Raw genomic sequence first — 22043 nt, 5'->3', positions numbered from 1 at the left:
TTAAAACAGTGACCACGCCCTAACATGGTTGTTCTGCCTCAAAAAACCTGGGAAAAGGAGCAGTGAATCCAGGGTACTTTCTATACATCTGGATCTGTGGAAAGTGAAAGAAACGGACGAATCAAGAGTGGGGGATGACGAGTTTATTAGCTGCTGTGCTTTGGCCGGATGTGCGGAAGGCGGCTCCTGCAGCCCCAGGCCGGGGGACGCTGCCCTCATTTTAATCCACTCTTTCCCAAATAAGGAGAAACGTTCCATATTCCAGCCTGGGACCCCCGCTGACATCACCGGGAGGCGGGCTCCGATGCGGCCGCCTTTGCTCATTGATTGGTGCACGTCTCCCGGGCAAGCGCCGGCTCTTCACCCACCTTCTACTGCCTTCAGTACGGTCGGCAGAACTCGCAGCTATGGCAGGAGCTACCTCATTGGACTCGGTGCGGAGGAAGATCCAAACCTTGCAGCAGCAGGCCGATGAGGCAGAGTGCCGAGCCGAGGGGCTGCAGCGGGAGCTGGACACGGAGCGCCAGCTGCGAGAGCAAGTTAGTACGGAGAGCGCGGGCGGGGTGACCAGGGATGCTTCGGCGCTCACGGAGAAGGGCGGTGGCCGGCAGAGGCTGCCCTAGAGTCCAACTCCTTGTGTGAGGTGGGGCGGGCAAACTATTATCTCCCTGCAAAGGAGAGAGACAGGATAAAGGAGCAAGGAACATGGTTTCCCTACGTTGAGAGGGAGGAATGGGGAGGGAGCGAGACTTCTTGGGAGGGGACAATTGTTAAGTGGATACCCATGGCTGTTAATTTATATTCCGCAGCCTGCCAAAGCTCCTACTTGCTAATGGGAACCTGATATACTTTGCTCATCTTGGTCAGCGAATAATTTTGGTTCAGATAATTCGGTTAAGTCTACCAAATCTTCAAAATTGGGCGTTTTCCGGATCTACCTGGACACGTGTGCGGTGACCAGATAAGGGAGGTGAAATACACTACTCTTTTCCATAGATGCAGCCTGACCTGCTGAGCTCCTCCAGCATTTTCTGTGTGAAACTAAAGGGATGAAGTAAAGGTGGTTTTGCCCTCAGGCCTCTGCTGTTCAAGGTTTCAACAATGCTTTACCTGTCTCGGATCAGAAATTGCAGAGTTGGGTTGATGGCAAGCTCTAAGAGTAAGTTTGACGTTGAGTGGGTGAGATGGTCCCATTGTCCAAGTTGGAAGAGTAATCACTTGGAGCCACTCCACCAGTTACTTTCATTAACTTGCTTCACTTGGAAGTATGGTGTCAAATTTGTAGTCTACATGGTTTTGGGGATTATAACAAAGTGGCAAGATAGAAAGAGGTCTGTTATTAGAAAGACAAGAGTCTGCAGATGCTAGAAATCTTCGAACAACACACACAAAATGCTGGAGGAACTCCAAGTCAGGCAGCGTCCATGGAGCGGAATAAACAGTTGATGTTTGGGTGGAGAACCATCATCAGGACTGGAAAGGAAAGGACCTGAAGCCAGAATAAGATGATGAGGGATAGGAGGAGGAGTACAAAATGGTATGTGATACGTTCCACAAAGTGGGTGGTTGGGAGGGTGGATGAAATAAGAAGCTGGGAGGTGATTGGTGGAAAAGATAAAGGACTGAAGAAGAAGGAATCTGATAGGAATGGACCTTGGAAGGAAGAGGGACACCAGAGGGAGGTGATGGACAGGTGAGGAGTAGAGAAAGGGTAGGAGGGGAGCCAGAAAATAGGAAAAGGAAGAAGGGGGAGGAATGAGAAATTACCAGGTTAGAGAAATTGATGTCCATGCCATCAGAATTGAGGCTGCCTAGACAGAATATGAAGCGTTGTTCTTCCAGCTTGAGTGTGGCCTCATTGAAGCCATGGACCAATATGTTAGAATAGGAAGTTGAATTGAAATGGGTGGCCACTGGGAAATTCCACTTCTGTGGTGGATGGAGAGTGTTAAAAATTACTTTTGAGAGGAGTGAATGTGGGATGATTCATGCCGTTGAGAATAAAGAAACCAGCCTGTGCTTGGAGCCGTCTGGAAATGATGGCTCATGGTGCTCTGATGTCACTAATCACATCAGGCAAACAGTAAGGGTAGGTGCCCTGTGTTGAGCCTTGAATATGCCCTGAGTGGTGTGCAGCCGCTAAGGTGAATAACGAGTCCAAAAACACAAGCTGACCATTGCTATGTTCCCGTCCAGTAAGTAAAAGGCAGAAGGGTGGCTGGCCAGATCCATGTTCTGAAAGGGTAGATGGGAGAAACTGCCTCAATGTGAGCTGAAAGCCAGACCAAAGTATGAGTCACTGATATGAGGAGTTCAGGAGAACTTTTCAGTGGTTACCATGTCCAACACTGTAAGTAGTCGCTGATACAAAGAGATTCATTCGATTGACACAATGAACTCAGTGAAATAGTGTGGGAAGCGATTTGGGAATGCAGACAGTGGGGTGGGCTACTAGGCTAGAATGGTGAATTGCTGGGATATAAGCTCTGGACATAGAGTGGGGTGGATATCTAAGTAGGCAAATTTGAAGCCCAAATTCAGCGTGTTAGTATTTGTACTCGTGCCCCAGGAAATTCGGGACGCCGAACACTTGATTGTCCTGACCTCGCAGGATGAGCTCTGCCAGTCGTAGCTCTTGGGGGGGAAAATGTTAATAATTTGAAGGTTGAATGTAAGAATTTTGACAGGTAATAAACCTGGGGTGTGGTTGTTCTGTCAGTCAGAAATTTCTTAGTGCTTTAGAGGGCTGGCCCCATTCTTGCTCACCCATGTGACCCCTTTGCATTGTGCAAGGTCTTGGCAGCGTTTGGTGCAAGATCATGGCTAGTGAAGTTCTTGGGAAGTGTGTGGAAAGTACCATTGGGAGAATTGCCTGTGTCAGTCTATGTGGAAATCGGGACACTGAACCAAACCCATGGTATCCAGCTGGTCAAAAGACACTGGTCACTCTGAAGTTGAAATAAGTGGAATTCCCATTCACTTGTTACCATTGAGCACCCCTTATTGCAGTCCGTGTTGTATACACATATCACTTCTGACTGGGCCACACTTCTCACAAGTCACACATCACCTTCATTCCCAGCTAAGACTTCCCTATCCCAGCTTGACGCTCCCCATTCTGCAACCGAACAGTTCCAAAGGATCATCTACCTCTGGGTTCACCAATTGTCCCAGAACCGGAGCTGCATTTTATATAAAGTACTGTAAATAATGCAATCCTGAGGGGGAGACATTCTCATTCCAGTGAGATTCAAAACTTCTATTAGTCTCTTGGTTTGATGTGGAATGTCCTACAGCAATTTCCAAAGCAGAAAAAGAATCCATAGTCTGCTGTCTAGCAGTAAATGCATGATCTTTTGTCTGCTGGGATCAAAACTTTGTTCATCCGGAGGTTCTGAAGTTCTTATTTTCCCCCGCTGTTGTGATGCTGTGTTAGTCTGGACAACGCAGCACAGCAGGCACATGAAACTACGGTGCATAGGAGGTGGGCTGTTGATGTCCGCCCCTGTGGTATGGAGCTGAATTCAGACCAAGCAGATGGAATGAAATAATCATCAGCTCCCTCACACTGTCACCATCCATTTGATAGAACTTTCCTGGGGTCCACTGTACAGAACTTCCAGTGTGTAACAGTGCTGTTGTCTCTGTTCAGTCCTCCACTTATTGGTTTCCATTAAGATCAGCACTTTATTCACAACAGTGACTGTAATAGAGGTTGATGGCTTTATCGTACTTCCGCAGCCTGCCTGAGCTTAAGGGTCTCCCCGTAGATTCGGTATTGCAGTACTAAAAGTTGTGCTCAAATAGCTTTCAAGAGCTCAGAACCTTCTGTCCTCCTTCAGCTGTTGAATGGCGCTACTCCTAAATGAAATGCTGCGAATAGTAAGGACACAGGGTGTTCCCTGGTGGGGACTTTGCCCATTATTGAGGCAGAGCCAGAGCTGGTCGAGTCAGGACTGAGCCTGATGTAGATAACATGTAGGATAATCCTGACCTCCTGAATTTAACTGTGGCTATGTGGTGGAAGTGACCTGTCAAAGTCCATCTCTATCCTGAGTGCCCTCCATGTTAGATGGAGCAGCCTCGGAATGGCGCTGGCTGTACAAAGCTGGCAATGGTGAGAATCATCAAGTGTAGCAGGAAAGTATGCCACCATAATGTGTGGCCATATGGCCCAATGTTTCTTTTATCCTACCATTGCTACCGAACCCCAGGGGTTAACTCTGGTTCAGTGAGAAGTGCAGAAGATCACTCTGGCAGCAGTGGCAGGCTGACTTGAAACGATGAGCTAGCAGACGAGGAGGAGCTCTTGAGGACTGCGTTCTTAAACAGCCTGTTGTAGACAGTTAAGCAATCTTGTAACCAGTGCATCAACTGGAGCTAAATCCTACCAAACCCAGCCAGGAATGGAAATCTGATCATCCCTGGTTAAATGGGGAGGAAGCTTCAGAAATGTGCCAACCTCAATGGATTCATGTGAATTCTTTGGCATTCACTTGACTGCCAAAGAAATGGCTGGGAGTACTAACTCCTATCTCAGTACATCCTGAGTTCCTCAGCTTTGCAGAAACCTGTCTCCAGCCGATTCAGTTCCTTGTGTGATACTGAGAAATGCCTTGGGACTGACTGGATACAGCAGAGTCTCTGTGTGCCCAAGTTAGTCTTGCCCAAAAGCTGGGGTTAGAGACCTCTCTTATAGACCATGAGGTACAGGAGCAGAATAAGGCCGTTGAGTCTGCTCCATCATTACTATCTTGCTCAAGCCCAATCTCCTGCCTTCTTCCCATAACCTTTGACACCCTGACTAAACAAGAGCCTATTCACCTCCACTTTAAAAACACAGCCGCCTGTGGCAAGAAATTCCACAGATTCACCACCCATTGGTTCATGCAATTCTTCCTCATCTCTGTTCTAACTGGACATCTCTCTATTGAGGCTGTGGCCACTGTATTCCCTCTATAGGAAATGTTCTCTCCACATTCACTCTATCAGGGTCTCACAATATTCAAATGTTTTCAATGAGATTCCCCCCCCCCCCACCCCCCATTCTTCTGAACTGCAGCAATTACAGGCCAATAGCCATCAAACACTTATACATTCACCCTTTCATTCCTGGAAACATTCTCATGAGCCTCCTCTGGACCCTCTCCAAAGCAATCTTTTCTAAGGTTTAAAACTCCACAATGCTCACAGTCTGATCAATGCCTTTAATAGACAGATACTTTATTGATCCCAAAGGAAATTAGTGTCACAAATTACGAGTGCACAAATATGCAAATATTAGAAGAGAATTAAGAACAAAAAATGTTACCTTAAAAATAAGGTGTACACGATTTCCAAGTTCACTCTAATAAGATGGTAGTGCAAAAGTTACTGTAATATTACACAGTAATGGGTGCACATTCACACCATTCAGAAAAGCAATGGTAGTATTGCACAGGGTGTCTGTGATAACAGGGCGTGGTAAACAGAGCTCTGGTAAGCATGTTAATAGTGGTGGAACAGGAGGGGGTCATCACTTCCCCAGCTATAGGTTGACTCATAGAGCTTAATGGCCAAGGGTAAGAATGACGTCGTGTTGCTGCTCTTTGGAGCAGCACAGTTGTCTGAGCGTAGCATTTGTCTTCCTTACCACTAACTCAACCTGCAAATTAACCTTTAGGAAATCCTGCACAAGGACTCCTAAGCCCCTATGCATCTTTGATTTTTAAGTTTTCTCCCTGTTTAGAAAATAGTCTATCCCTTTATTTCTACAAAAGTGCATGACCAGACTCTATATTCTACCTGCCACTTCATTGCCCATTCTCCCAATCTAAGCCTGTCTGTAAACTCTCTGCTTCCTCTGAGGTACCTGCCCCTCCATCTATCTTTGTACATCTTCCAAACTTTGCCACGAAGCCATCAATTCTGTATTCCAAATTGATTATATAATGTGAAAAGAAGCTGTCCAATATCAACCCTGAGGGACACCACTAGTCACCGGCAACTAACCAGAATATGCCCCCTTTATTCTTTGCCGGTCAGCCAAACTATCAATGCTAGTATCTTTCCTGTAGTACCATAGGCTCTTATTAAGCAGCTTCACATGTGACACCTTATCAAAAGCCTACTTACACAACATCCACTGACTCTCCTTTGTCTATCATGCCTGCTATTTCCTCAAAGAATTCCAACAGATTGGCAGATAAGAATTCCCCTTAAGGAAACCATGCTGGCTTGGGCCTACTTTATCATGTGCCTCCAATTACCCTGAAACCTCATCCTTGATAATCGACTCCCAACATCTTCCCAACCACTGAGGTCAGACTAACTGGTCTATAATGTCTTTTCTTCTGCCTCTGTCCCTTCTTGAAGAGTAGAGTGACATTTGCAATTTTCCAGTCTTCCGGAATCATTCCAGTATCAAGTGATTCGTGAAAGATCATTATTAGTGCCGCCACAGTCTCTTCAACTACCTCTTTCAGAACTCTGGGGTGTTTTTCACTGCTTTCCAAAGCATCCACGCCCTTTGGGAGCTTTTCCTGCTTCAAACAATAGCACTTCCTTCCCAGCCCAGGGCCTTGGCCATAGTGAGCAGGGAGGGGTGCCTGATAGCTTTGACACATCGCAGCCTGCGTATTGAGGGAGAGCTCGATTGTGTTAAACTCTACCCCATCCCCTGCCCAGATGTAATAAAAATAGTTAATCTTACTGATCTGCTCTGAGGAAGCTGCATTGTTTGATAAATTTGTTACAACGGAAGCCTTGAGATGGTAGCAAGAATGAGTAACTCGCCAGCTGTTAAGGTTTCCCGCAGATACTGGTTGAGGAAGAGACTTGAACAGGCATCCTGTTCCTTATTTATATTTGGTGTTTAACTTCAGAGAGCTCTGGGTTGGTGGGGGAAGGGCTTGTTTGCCTTCAGTTTACCATCCCTGCAACATGACCAGAAGGTGGTCACAGTTTTGAAACCGTGGCTTTACGCTCACCAAGCAGCCACTTTGTCCCAAGGTATAGTTTTTACTGTTTACCAGATGCACCTCTTTCTTTAGTCCTGGGGCTGAAGTTGATTGTGTGGGCCTGTTGGCAGTGATCATTGTACAGGTTATGGGGTTATAGTTGAGACCTCTCTCCTAAGGAAGGCCCAGGTAAGTTAGACTGGGTCATGTGCATTCCTGTGATTGTGTGACTGGCTGTTGCTGGTGTTGATCTGTTTGGAGTTTCTTGTGGGTGTGGGACAGCAGTTACTAGGCACACCGGTGTTATAGTGTACATACATTTCCATGTCCTCACATGAAGACCATTCAGCCAAATTACGCATACACCAGCGTAATTTACAGCAGACAGCCCTCACACTCTTGGGAAGTAAAAGGAAACACAGAGGACGTGTAAACACTGCACATCTCTGAGGCCCGGAGATGAACGGGTGACTGGGTCAGTGAGACAGCAGCATCATCCCCCGTGCATGAACTGGAGCTTCCTCTCTGAACTGTCACGTTGAAAGTCTAACACTCCACTGACCATTCCCTGGGCTCGTGACATCCAAAAGCCACATAACTGCCCACATCCTCTCCGATGGGTTGTGTGTGCCCCCAGAACTGTCGAGGGGGCTCTCTTCCTCCGTTCAGTGCTGTTGTAAGGTAATTACACCCACCAGAATGTACCCGAGAGGTAACCCTGGCAGTACCTGTCTATGTCCTGCTCATCACTCTCTGGTGACTGGCATCCACTTTGACAAACGATCCTGCTAACTGATGACACCTGGAGTCTGGCCTGGGTATGATGGGTATAAGAGGAGTGGTAGGCTGATCATTGGCTTGAACCTATGGGAGAGCATTTGGCTCAAATCAAATCTGGACAGAGACCCAGACTTCAAAATGTCATCACGAGAGAGTACTGAGTCTTTCAGATTTCCCGTTATGTAGACTATTGATACCATCTGCAGCAGCATCCTTCTATCTTGGCTCCAGATTTTTGATTCTCCCACAAATGAAAGGTCAGTCTCTAGCCTCATAATCATTGGCTAAAGTTCCCATCCTCAGTGCTTTATGTTGGTCATGGGCTCCTGAAGTCTCCCTGACTGACTGCACTCCAACTTTGACCAATTCCTTTCCAATCCTAGGCAATGGAAGTAGGGAACACCCAGCAACTCGGGCTGTCTCTGACAAAAAAAAATTAACTTTTCATTTCAAACGAAAATAGAGGCTCTGACCTTTATTACACACTTTAAATTAGATTGCCCTATATCCTTCCAAGGACCCCAGGCCTTTGTGTGAATTTGGTAGATCCATCAGTTTCACTGTAACTGGTAGTGATGAAAACTATTTGGCCTGAATGTTTGAAGGCTTGATACAGCAGCCTTGTTATTCGGGTGCCTTCAAACCTCCTGGGAATATTATCAAAGAAGTCACACAACCAGCTCGGATGGTGTCGGAGCAGAGTGATATAAAAACCCATGGTACAGAGCACTCCTTCAGGGGTGGGGGGCAGTTCTGGAGCTTTATGGTTGGCTGCAGAAGGCACAGTGGGTGCCTTTTTGTGCAATTAGCACAGCAAGATGTGCTAATTGTGGGTAGTGGGATGAGGGGGACAGGCAGTCAGATGCTTAATGGATCTGCTAGGTCCAGTGGCAGCAAAAGTAGGTGGGGCCTTGGATCACACAGAAGTAAAGCAGGAAGAGTTTTCAGCGTACCAGATGCTGGAAATCATAAGCAGTGCACAAAAATGTTGGATGAACTCATCAGTCTGAGACCCTTCATCAGGTTTTGGGTTTCCAACTTTGCACCAGCGTTTCATGCTCCAAATCAATGCTGAGAAGGCCACCAGCCTTGATATTTGCAGTCATATCTTGCAAAACAACAAATAGTCTGCTGGAGGAACTCAGTGGCTTGAGGACGGGAAAGAATTGTCAACATCTCAGTTTGGAGCATAGCATCAGAACAGAGAATTGGAGAGGGGCGATAGAGCAGGGAAGGTGAAACAGCACCAGTTCCATTCCTCTTTCCACACTCCCACTGCCCCAGATGCTGCTCGACCTGCTGTATTCCTCCAGATCCCAACATCTCCAGTCTCTTGCTTTTATTGTGGAGTAAAGGCAGCTTGCATGTTCTTGGGTGTGTTCTCAGTCAGGGAAGTTGACCGCTGATATGATTGTTATGCATTCATTAAAAGTTTAGAGATAATGTAGACCAAGCTAATGTTGCTTTACTCAGAACAGTTGAACCAAGGGCACCGTCTATCCTTGAAGGAATGTAAACATTGCAGATAGAACAGCATCGAGGGAGCACCCAGTATATAAAAATGGACGTAGTGAAGCAGGTTACAGGGTCATCCCTATAGACACACTCACTCCGGTTTTAGGGGTTTCCATGATTTCTTTCAGAACATCTTGCTGTGCTAATTGTAGGTCTTGGCACTAATGCTTTGTATCCAGTCTTATAGTAATGTGCTGTAGTTCTATGATTTTCGGGGAAGTGCTAAACCTTTGAAATGTAAGAATAGCAGCATTTTATTCCCCAAATCTGGTGTAGAAGGATTGGTGATTGGCCTTGACATTCTGTGAGAAGGCACTTCTTTTTCGGAAGGACTTTATGCGGTTTCATTTATTGTAGAATTACTGTGGCCCAAAAGAGGCCATTTGACCCAAAGGCGTTCAGTAAACCTAGCCATCACTCCCATTCCTCCACCTTGCCTGAGACCCACAGATAGTCCCCCCTTCATTGCCTGTGCCTTTCTCTTTGGAAGCTCTGACAATTGTGTTCCCACCACTTCCAAGTCATATCTATCTCTGCTGTGCCCCAACACCGTTCCCTAATCCCTCTTCCCTGCAACTATTGCCCAGACTTTATCCCCTGGTCCTCAAGCCACACAGTCATGGGGCAGGGTCCCTTACTAGTCTTATCTAGCCACAGTCCTATGCTCCATGATCTAGTCTAAATCTGAGTAACTGTTTACAGAATAGGTGAGGATTTGAACAATGTGGGCTGACTTCGGGGGGGTGGGGTGTCAGTAATGAGGTGAAAATGTGGTTGAAAAGGTCTTGCAGGTAGCATCTTTGTGTTAGAATGTGTAGCCAACAGATACCTTGTGTGAGTCACTTCCCAGTCAGCCTCGTTTGCTCTGCAGCACACTCTCCCTCACTGCTTTTCAAAGTTCACTTTAATAATTTTCTGAATCATTTGCTAGATATGCTGAAATGAAAGCAGACCCTTTACACACCTGCCCTTAGTCACCCAGCAAATACTAACACACCTGAGCTTGGACATTGAGCTGGGAGGCTCCACCCATTCCCTTCCACTGACTCAGGGTTCTGTTACTTGTTGCCAGATCATATAAGAAGTTGATTATTCAGTTCCATCCAGTTCTGGTGAAGTTAATGAGTGGCTTGTTAGCTTTCCTGTCACTAATTCCACAGTACTGTCTCCTCTTGATAAGAAGCTGATGAAATTGCATCACTCCAGAGTTTTCTCTGTTGGGTAGGTTTGGTTCATGTGGAACTTCCTCTTCATGTCTTGCCTGAATTTTAAGCCACTGCTTGTTTCCATCATCATGTCCAGTAGAACAGGAGATATTCTCCCTGCTTTGCACTGTCCTTCCTCCCCTTGCCCAAATAGGGTAAAGGTAAATCTCCATCAGGCCTGGCCATTTAGCATGGGCCATTGTGCGAACCCAGCTCCTCTCCCAGGCTGTGGTGCACTGTGTTAAATCCTTGCGCTACTGTTTGTGGGAAATATTCTTCGTGTGAAGACTGCTTAATGTAGAGCAGAAATCTGACCTGACGCTGCACTGTTTCCATGGCTGCTGGAACTTCATGTTCGTTTTTACTTTGTCTGAAATTCATAACAAAAGACAGTATGATGCAATCAAACTAGGATGTGTTGGCTGGATGTGCAGGCTTTTCCTGGGAAAGCAGCCCCATTCATCAGTGCTCTGTTATTTACAGAATTGATGTGGAGATGGATATATTGGGCGGATGTTACTTGAGTAATAGAGTGGAAATACTTGCAAATCCTTTGAGATCTTTCAGTTTAACAAGCCTGCAAACGTAAGAGCATTGGCATCTGTGGTATGTGAGCTTCTTGCCTCCTCTTTCTGCCTTTATCATGCGGGTGCCAGATTAATGCAAGTCTTCTATCTGATTTCTCGGCTGGAGCAATGGTTTCCCTCCTTGAGCTGAGTATTACCATATAAGGAATGGGTGAGCCTATCAGAGGAAGGAAGGGGCAGGCCTGATCCTGATCTTTCGGAAATTGTAGTTTGTTCTTGTGCTGAGAGCACCGACTAATCCTATTAAGCTAATGATATCTCTCACTAAAGTAACTTAATTGGCAAAGACTCTCTTTAAATCAAAGGCCTCCTTGCTACAGTTTGTATTGTTGGGATTGGTATCTGCCATTTCCTGCCTCTGGTTTTCAGCTGTGCAGTGAGAGGATTTCTCACAGGATCTGGCTTCCTGTCTTTGTGGAGCGGCCGTCGGCGGCACGGCGCGGCCCGCACTGGAGCAACCGTCGGCGGCACGGCGCGGCCCGCACTGGAGCAACCGTCGGCGGCACGGCGCGGCCCGCACTGGAGCAACCGTCGGCGGCACGGCGCGGCCCGCACTGGAGCAACCGTTGGCGGCACGGCGCGGCCCGCACTGGAGCAACCGTCGGCGGCACGGCGCGGCCCGCACTGGAGCGACCGTCGGCCACGCAGCCCGGCCCATGCTGGTTGCGGGGCGGGCGTGGGCAGTGCAGGAGCAGTCACAAGTGTTCCTTTCAACTCAAAACAGGTCCCTGCAGGTCATTTATCATCTGAGCGTTTCCCTGAGAGTGGCTGCCTGCCTAGGTGTTAGCTGATTGTTATTTTCACTCTTCACCCCATACAGATCCTGCAGTCCCATGTGAAGGAGTACCTTTAGCTATTCACCTCTGCATCCAAGGCTCTAACACCAGGCAGGTAGCCACTCCCAGGAAATGGCACTTCCTAAGAACTTGAGGTGTGAATCACTAATGTAAAATGTGGAGGTCACAGGCGACCAGTGTCTACTGCAGTATTGCAAGGGGGACAATTCCATCTGTTTCTGGATGGTGGAAAGGCTTGGTGGTGTCAGAAAGTGAGTAACTTGCCATCGGTCAAATGGCTTATAACCAAACAAGCCATGTTTGGTCCAGATGAGTTTGTGGTCAATAGGTGGACTTTGAAGCAGAAATTTCATTGAGTGCCAAGGGGAGATGGTTCAGCCCTCTCATTATCTAGCACATGGTGAAAATATAATCTCTTGTCAATGTGTAACTGGAGACTCTCTGGGCTTTGCTGCTGCAGACATGGGCAGCTTCATTGAATGAGGAGTTGAATGCAATCATCAGGGAGTGTTCCACTCTCCTCACCTTCACTAACATCAAACCCTGATGGAGAAAAGGTCATTGATGAAACAGGGAGAATTGCTTCGTATAACTTGCCCTGTCCTGCTGCTGTTAGCAAAACCCATTTGCTTTACTGACTATTCTGTTCCTTACAGAAACAAGCAGGAGTAGCAATGTGGCCCCCTGAACTGCACTTGGTCCATTTCACCCTGCAAACTCTTGAACTATGTCATTTTGTCTACCTTCATCTTTCTACCAAAGCATTTCCTCGCTGGTTGAGTCTTGCCTTCCACATTCTGTAAATTTTCTATTTTGACCCAACTCTTTAAGATATAAAAAACGAAGGTGATGGCCCATCAATGAGTCCCAGGGAACGTCACTGCCTTTTTTGTGCCCTCTTCAGCTATATTATTTTCCTTTCCACTTCCTTTCTCCATTTGCTACATTCAGCTTGGTTATCATTGAATGATATGTGTGATGAGTCATGCACCTTCATTCCACATGTCTTCTTCACCACCTCTATCTCTGTTACCATATGGAGCCCCGGCCTTTAATGCCCTATCACCGCCTCAGTCCTCGATTGTGGTTGAAAGCTGATCTACTGTAAGTCTGCAGGTCATGGCAAGGAGTCAGAACAAACATTCATATAAAAAACAGAATGGTGTTATTTGTTTAATTGAAAGTGGGCCTCTTGGTATCATCTTTCTCCTCACAATGTCCCTCATTCCCCTGCCAAGATCAGAATCCCTAATGCCATCCTTAAGATTGTGGCAAATGCTTTTCTATCATCTGTCAGTCAGACTGGCCCTGGGCTTGACTGCATCAGAGGGTTCTGATGTCCCAGTGTGCTGGCGTTCAGTTGGCTGAATGGGGTGCAGAGGGGATGAATTATCAGTGTGAGGTTGTAAGGAACCTTGGCCTCGAATTCAGTGCATAGACGAAACCAAGTCTGCTTAGTGTGTTTGGTTACAGGCATCAGGACACCAGGGGCCACTAAAGTTGAGAGGAGCAGTTAAGGAAGCTTGAACGTGGTATGAAGGTCACTTGGGTATCTTGTGGATGGATGTAATTAAGAGAACTTAAAACCTTTAAGTTGAATCACTGCAGATTTCTGGAGATCAGGGACTGGAACTGCTCCTGGAGATCTGTGGTTGTGAGATCTGGAGTTTTCAGAGTTATGTTTGCGCAAGAGTAACATGGGGGGGGGGGGGGCGGTTGCAAGCGAGAAGTTCATCAGTGTGGGTGTATCTGGATGAGGTAATGGCCTGGCTTGCTTTTTGTCATCCCTTTGTTCTCAGGAGCCTTCTCAACCCAAGAGTGAACTTTGGTGTAACCTCTCAGTATGGGTTAAAAAGGCTGTGGGGTAGGAGGGATTTTTGAGCTGGGGCCCCTTTTCCCTGGGTAACCTTGTGTGTGCTGTTTTTCTGCTTGCTGTTATTCCGAGTAGTTGGCCAGTCTCCTCCCAGAATAAATGGCTCTCAGCCCCTTGGCCCAATGCCAGGCACGATGGCATTAGAATCAGTGAACCATGTGCTGAGAGGGGCTTCTGTTAGACGCAAGTCATACCCCTTCACATTCCTGTGGCTTCTTGTGAACACTGAATGTCAGCACACCGCAAGGCCCGTGATCCACTCCACATGTGCTGCTTTTGCAGAGTTCTTGTAGTTCATTCTTTGTTTAGTCTGTTCAGTTTGTTGGCCTGTTATGCTTAACACTTTTGTGTTGGAGTGCTTCAGACTAGCCTAGATGACGCCTTTCACCAAAATGAACCAGTGAGCTGATGCTCCGCTCGAGTGTCTCCTGTTTTCTCTCTTCAGAAGCATTGTGAGCCTCTTCCCTTCCCCCCTCATGTTTCTTCACTCTGATGCATCCGCTCTTTGCCTCAGCCCCTGCCTGTGGTGGCAAGTTCCACATTTTCAATAATGTTTTGGTGAACACATTTCCTGTAAGTCACTCTGTGATTAGCTTTCATTGCCAGCTTCTGGTTCTGCTCTTCGCTGTGGTGGAAGCGTCTCTCTGCATCTTCTCTACAAACCTTGTCATTTTAAAGATCTTCATTTAGTCCTGAGGGAAAGGACCTAGACTGTTCATCCTTTCCTGCCCAGTATACCACAGCATTTCTGGTATCCTTGTGAATCTTTTCCACACCTCTCTATATTCCCTGCGTTGTCTTCTAAATGTGGTCCATACAAGGTTCAAAGTAGGTGTGGCATAACTTTACCGGTTTGGACTTCTGCCCCTCTAGAAGTGAACCCTAGAGACTGGCCTGTTTTATAGTCTTCCTGACCTGACTACCACATTCAACAATTCTCGATCCCATTGTTTCCTTACTCTCATGAGTAATGAGTGATCGCTTTAGTTGTATATCAAAGTTCGCTACTACCACACATCAATATTCATTTGCCAATTATTTACCAATCTTGGAAGTTATTAATATCTTCTGGAGGTGGGTGCGACTGGAACTAGAGGTCATAGATTTAAGTTGAGCATTTGAGGACTTTGAGGAGGAACTACCACACTTAGGATGGTGCAAGTGTGATAGCAGAACTGATAGATGTGTGTTCAATTGTAACATTTCAGAGAAGGTTTGATAGGTACATTGAGAGCTGTTTTTGTCAGGGGGTGCTATGGTCTGGGTGGAGATAGATAGTACTAGGCGGAAAACTAGGATGGCATGAATGCTGAGCGAGACAGCATTCCTTTGGGGCCAAGGTGCAAAACATTCAAAATAGCAAGTCACGTTCAAAACAATGAGCAAGAAAACTTGTTCACTTTGGTTTAAAAAGAGTCCAAGACCCTGAGCAACAATGTCCGGCAATCGATGTTGCAGTCTCCTGGCGCTGCACACAATCCTGCTTGTCATTCCACAGCTCGACAAGTGAGGGCAGCACTGACAGGAGCAGGCAGCCCCCAGCTGAGTGCAGACACGACACTGTAGCACTTATGCATCTCTCACCTGCTCTGCAGCAGCAGGCAAGCCCCAGGCTTGAGGCCTAGTCTTCAGCTGTGGCTACGCAGCTCCCACGTCCACTGTCCCTCCACCAGACAGGGGTAACAGGCTTGTGGTAACTTGCGTCATTACTGTCCAACACAATCTTGCGATCGCAAGTGAAATGCCTAAGATAATGCACGCATCGGCATCTTACTCAAAGTTGCCCTTTGCATCCATTCTCTAATTTCTGTCCAGAAGATATAGGAATCCATTCTGTTGCTTCTCCCCAGACTCTGCACGCTCTGACCTTGTTGTGCACGTTCAGCCCTATATTGAAATTGCAAGAACAGGTTATCTGATTGATATTCTGTAGTTTATCATTTTGTCATTTCTGGTTTTTGACCTGAAATGTTCACCTTGTATTTTTCTCTGCAGATCCTGCGTGACTTTTTGAGAGTTTCCAATATTTTCTGTTCTTAGAACATAGTACAGCACAGTACAGGCCCTTCAGCCCACAATTTTTTTTTCTTATTTCAGATATCTGGCACCTGTGGTTTTTCTTTTCAATATTCCATTGTTGTCTGTGGAGTTTCTTTGCCTGTTAGTTGCTGGTTTTTTTTCATTCCAGTACATTAATGTGAACATTTCAAACACATTTGCCGGCTGTAACCAACTCCAGGATGTACCTGGAATGTTGATGACAGATACAAGAGTGATGAAGTTTTTAACTTCCAGAGTCCCCTCCCCACCCCCCCGTCCCCCACAAGCAGTCTTGTCGTGGACCAGTTGGTAGATGTTCATGCTGCATTTAGTCAACCACATGAGAGTGGATGCTGGATTGGGCACTTCAGTCTCTGCCCAGTGGTTCCAGCTTGGTCTGTGCTCTGCTTGTAATGGGAGTTGTGGACAAAGATGCATCTATACACAGACATATCAACTCAGTAACCGTGACCAGCCATGAATTGATTACCTCTTTGTGATATTGATAGAAGGGCAGGAAGCTCTGACATGCCTTGTTGGGTTGAGATGACACTGCTACGGTACACTTGCAACAACCAAGAGATGTAATGTGCTTCCTGTAACTACAGCTTGCATGGGCAGGGTCCCAGCGTTCCCAGAATTGATTCCTTTGCTTCCCACTCAGGCTGAAGGCGAAGTGGCAGGCCTGAACCGCAGGATCCAGCTGGTTGAGGAGGAGCTCGACCGGGCCCAGGAGCGCCTGGCCACTGCCCTGCAGAAGCTGGAGGAGGCTGAGAAAGCAGCAGACGAGAGTGAGAGGTGTGCATTACACAGTTGTATTCCACTTAATGTGTGTGTGTGTGGGGGGGAGGGATGGTCATCACGGGCAAGCCTCTTCACTCCTGCAGTAGCATGGAAATGGAGAGCAGTGAGCCCACGCTCTGTTTCAGAGATGAGGACTACTAGGCACCTTGGAGTACTGGAGAGGGTGAGCAGCCTGTCTCCATACAGTCCTGCAAATACATGGACAGAGTGGGCAAGCCAGATTCATCGCCATCCCCAGCATCAAACTCACTGGTGAGGCAGTGTCACTGTCCCTGAGTCACAGTCTGCTCTAATCACAGAGTTTTTTCAACAATGCTCTCAAAATCTTATTTGTGAATCCCTGGCTCTGACCAATCAAAATGGAAGACAGTACCCAGGAAGTCGGCCAGCTCTTCAGGTCTCTGAGAGCCGACAGAGGCCAGTGAGTACACTGCCCAGCTGCCCCTATGGCAGAACCAGTAACCAGTGGCCTGGTCAGCCAGCTCAAGTCTAAGTGGAAGCAAGTCAATGAGTCAGTGGGGCTGAGTGGCCTGTTTTTGTCACTGATTCCATATGAAATATTTTTGGAGATCTGCGAAGTTCTTTCTTTTGGGTTGGGCTCCATGCATCTCCATCCAGTGGTTGAATCTGTCCCTGGCATTTAGTGATGTTAAGCAGTTGTGCACTGGAAATTACATCTGCATGTAAACAGTGTGGGGTTGGTGTTCTGAGCCCATTCCTGGGGCCATGTTTGATTAGGTATATTAGTGTCACTGTCAACAGATACTTCTTCACATTGACCTGGTTTGAAAGCCCTGGTTAGGAAATGCCACTGACCCAGTATTCTGCTCCTATTCCTGACCTATTGCTCTGACCATGCGTTTACCCGACAGAGGCATGAAAGTGATCGAGAGCCGTGCAATGAAGGACGAGGAGAGGATGGAGCTTCAGGAGCTCCAGCTGAAGGAGGCAAAACACATCGCTGAAGAGGCTGACCGCAAGTATGAGGAGGTGAGTGCGGGCCAGTGAATAATCAATGTGAGCATGTCCCTCAGCTAACCAGCAGTTCTGTCGTCAGGCACCTGCGCCCCAATTGTCCGTGCTACTGCTGTACCTACTCACTCACTCCACTAAATCACCCTGCAGCTTCTTTGCCTCCTCCTTATGAATCATAACACTCCTTGTTTAGTTGTCAGCCTTTTCGGGAATTGTGATCTTTCATTCAAAGTAATTCTACATTGAGAGAAGCAGAGGTGTAATCCCACTTATCACAATCGGCCACAGCCTTTATTCCTGCTTCCTGACTGCTGTCTGTGCCAGTGACAGGGTCAGGTTTATTAGCACTGTCACTGTGAAATTTGTAGCTTTGCAGTAGTGCAAGGTCATTGACTGAATTTTGCGCACTAACCACTCCATCAGAGGTCTTCTAAAACTGGAGTCCTCCCCGCTATCTGTATGAATGCAGCTTGAGTAGTGTAAGAAACTCCAGGGCTGAGCAGCCCTGTGATTGGCATTCCTTCCACCACTTACCATCCAAACAACTCTGCTAGAATCCCCAAACCTGTGACCACAGCACCAGGGAGAGGGCAAGGGCAGTGGGGGCACAGCACTTGGCTCGTTTCTCCAGGGCTCTGCTTTGTGGGCATTTGTTGCCCGTGCCTTATTGCCATAAAGTAGGTGGTGATAATCCTCTGTGTGAGCCATAGCAATCCTACTGGTGAAGGTGTTGCTGCAAAGCTGGAGAGGACAGGGAGAGTCAGATGATGAGCAAGTCATGATGGAGGGGGCTCTGCAGGAAATGCGGTTCGTATTTGTGTGCTGTCCTTGTCCTTGCTGGTAGATGTTGCGGTTTTGGGAGTGGCTGAGGTGGTGCTTGACATGAGGTGGGGAGGGCAGGGCACTGGGAGTGAGAAAGTGATAGCAGGGGTTTCTCTGAGCTTGTTAATGATGGTGGTGATCCTGACTTCAAATCTCCCTGTGTAGGTGGCTCGTAAACTGGTCATCTTAGAAGGAGAGCTGGAGCGTGCCGAAGAACGTGCTGAAGTGGCAGAGATGTAAGTGTATGAACTTGCCGGCTTTTGATGTTGATGCACAGGCTGAGATTACCATAACTTATCCAAGCATCTCAAAACCTTGGCGTGGCCATTGACTCCTCAGCTGATGATGATGGAATAGAAGTGGGGGGGCAACGTTTGCAGACAGTCAATGTCATGTAAAATTGCATTGTTTGGATTGGGGTTGGGAGCATGCACTCTGGAGATGTGGGTGAATGATAGATTGGGTATCAAGGGTATGATGGTCAGGCTGGTAGGTGGGAATTGGGATCCTTTCTGAGGTGGGAGTCAAGGTGGGCATTTGCACCTGATCAGGGTGATATCCTTGTGTGAAAGCTAACAGCTGCAGCTTGTTTCCTGTAGTTGGGAACCAGCTCATTAGCTGTTATGGTTGCATGTACCTTGAGCTCCTCCACAGCAAGTCCAAACTTGATGGTGGTCTGATCTGTGTTTCTCAAATGCTTCCAGCTGGAACACATCCTCTCCATGGGAAGTCCCAGATTCAGCCCTTCCTTCATGAGCTAAGAACTCAAAGCCACTGCTGTTTTCTTGTATATGTTTAAGGATTTATTTGTTTTTGTGCTGTACATTGTTAACCCAGTCATAGTTGAGAGTTTGCATTTCATGACTGTGACACACCTTTTCCCCACTGGTACTTGCATTCAGAAGAAAGGTAGCTGTGTAAACACTTCCCTGATCCCAGAACATCGGATAGGAGACTTAAACAGATCTTACCTCTGGAACGGCTTGGTCATCTTGGGTGTCCAGGATAGAGAAATTGCAAATGTGATCCCTTTAACACAAGGAAATTCAGAGACAAAATCAGAGGCCAGCCAGTTTTTGGATACTGTTTGGGGAAATAGTCCTGGATCAATATAATTAAAATCTAGAGAAGATATGGGCTGGCAAATGAAATCAGTGTGAGATGAAAGAAAAGTTGACCTCTTTTGTTTCAAGTTGTTGTATAGATGATTGGTGGTATAGTGATGTATCAATTAGATAGTTCTTTTGTTACAATATAAGTGGGATCTGTGGCTCTAGTCCTGAAGTTGGACGCAATGCTGTGACATTGCCTCAACTTGGTGTATGGAGTTGAACTTGGAACTGAACAACACTAGCAATGAAATACAGACCTCAACACTTGTACAAGATTTTGCACTAAACAACCCACAGTAATACAAGTATATGGAAACCATTCAGAGTAGGCTACTTTTAAAAAGGAAGGATGTTGCATTGGTATTGAACATTTCAATACATTAGTATTTCAATAAGCCAATTTGCCGACAATGTGACAAGGTAGCACATAAAGATAGATACTTTATTGATCCCAAAGGAGATTAGTGTCACAGTAGCATTAAAAGTGCACAAATATACAAATATTAGAAGAGAAGAAGTAATAAAAAAAAGTAACCTCAAACACTCTAACAGCAGGGATCATCGCTTCCCTGGCTATAGGATTACTCATTATAGAGCCTAATGGCAGAGGGCAAGAATGGCCTTGTATCATGTTCTTTGAAGAAGTGCAGTTGTCTTAGTTTATTACGAAAAGTGTTCCTCTGTTTAGCCAAGGTGGGTGAGAATATTGTCAAGAATTGCCAGGATTTTCCAGAGGGTCCTTTGATCTACTACAGCCTCCAGTGTGTGTCCAGTTTGACTCCTATAACAGAGCCAACCTTTCTATTCTGTTTATTGAGCCTGTTGGCCTCACCTATGTTGATGCCATTGTCCCAGCATACCACCGCATAGAAGATTGTACTGGTGACAACAGACTGGTAGAACATGTAAAGGAGAGGCCTGCACACTCCAAAGGACCTCAGTCTCCTCAGGAAGTAGAGGTGACTCTGGCCCTTGTACACAGCCTCTATGTTCGTGCTCCCCTCAAGTCTGTCATCCAGGTGCACCCCCAGGTACTTGTAGGTCCTCACTACATCCACATTCTTACCATCAGTAATAATAGGGAGCAGTGCAAGCTTGGTGTTCCTAAAGTCCATCACCGTCACCAAGATAGGTTCAGCTTTGAAAAGAGTGGGATAAACAATGTAAGGAGATGAATGTAGGGGAAAGATAAATAAGCGGTTATGAGGATGGGTATCAACATAACAAGTTCTGTCCGTACTTGTGACATTATTTTCGTGTGATTGTCTGTGATGTTGTGGGAAGAATATGTGGGGATTTGCATGAGATTTTACAGTGGCTTAGTATCTCTGATAATGACTGATCAGTCACTCCCCTTTCCTGAACTGAGTTGAAAGTGTGCAAGAGTGAGCTCCCACCACCTCCTGTAGAGATTACTGGTGGTCACCGATCACTGCGTGGTGTCTCTACTGGTCTCTGCCACACTTAAGCAATTCCGATCTGCTTCACACAGGAAGTGTAGCGACCTAGAAGAACAGCTGAAAAATGTCACCAACAACCTCAAGTCACTGGAGGCTCAGTCAGAAAAGGTGAGTCTGTGATCCTTATTCAATTCCTGCTGAGATTAGGTTTGAATTACGCTTGAAGCAATGGTTTCGTTTATGCTGTGTTCACTAATCAATCCCAGGTTCCTCACCAGATCCATTAGTCAGTGTCTTTCTTTCCTGACATGAATTGAGTGTTTGAATGGTGACAAATTGGGAAATGGTTCATGAAATTTTTTTTTAAAGCTGCAGCTACTGGAAACACTTGACATGTCTATGGAGAGAAAGAGTTGACATTTCACGTTGAATAGCTTTCATGATAACCAAGAAAGAGATAACAAAGTTGGCTTTAAATCAGTCATAGTTATACAGTTCAGAAACAGCTCCTTCAGCCTTCTGTGCTGACCAGGTCACCTTCATATGCTAGTCTCATTGGCCCAATCCCTATTTCTATCCATTAACCTGCCTAAATATCATGTAAGTGCTGTAATTGTACCCACCTCCTCTAGAAGCACTTTCCAGATACCCACCAGCCTCCATGTGGAACAACTCACCAATCTGTTCCCCTTAATCTTTCCCCATTCACATTAAACCTATGCCCTTTAGCTTTGGTCTATTCAATCCTGGGAATAAGATGAAGTCCAGCTGCAGAGGAAGTGGGAAGGGGATGGATTGGATAAAGAAAATAATTCTATAGGGTGAGGTCAGGGTTGCCATGGGAATAAGTTATGAGAGTCATCCAGTCAAAAAGGACAAGTATGATAACACAGATGAGTGCTGGGACAATGTTTATTTTGGGCAATGATGGTTTGGGATTGAAGAGTAATATTGTTCAGAACAATGCAAAAGATCTCTGAATTCTTTTATGTGTACCTTAGTCAACAGAGAAGGGAAGGGTATGGATGTTCATTATCTCAGCCCCAAAGCATCTCTTGCCCTCAGTATTGTAATAATGGGCTGAAATCTCAGGGAAAGGGACTTTGATGTAAAACTGGACGGGTTTGTGAGGAGGCACAAACACACCAATCAATGGGCAGTGTGACTCTCACCTGGGTCTTGAAGAACATCTAAT

At 46.4% G+C, this 22043-nt stretch overlaps 1 protein-coding gene across 1 annotated transcript in view; it reads left to right on the top strand.

The window, feature by feature from the left end:
- The first annotated feature begins 234 nt into the window (after positions 1-234).
- The window catches only part of LOC140740045 (tropomyosin alpha-4 chain), a 36385-nt gene continuing 14576 nt past the window's right edge, over positions 235-22043 (top strand). Inside the window, exons 1-5 of the mRNA XM_073068873.1 lie at positions 235-539; positions 16400-16533; positions 17412-17529; positions 18502-18572; positions 20941-21016. Coding sequence (XP_072924974.1) covers positions 408-539; positions 16400-16533; positions 17412-17529; positions 18502-18572; positions 20941-21016 — 531 coding nt within the window. The 5' untranslated portion in view covers positions 235-407. The remainder of the gene's footprint in view (positions 540-16399; positions 16534-17411; positions 17530-18501; positions 18573-20940; positions 21017-22043) is intronic.

This window comes from Hemitrygon akajei, chromosome 16 (genome assembly GCF_048418815.1).
Source record: "Hemitrygon akajei chromosome 16, sHemAka1.3, whole genome shotgun sequence".
NCBI lineage: Eukaryota > Metazoa > Chordata > Chondrichthyes > Myliobatiformes > Dasyatidae > Hemitrygon > Hemitrygon akajei.
Note: the sequence above shows the minus strand (reverse complement) of the source record. Positions and strands in the feature narration are given on the sequence as shown.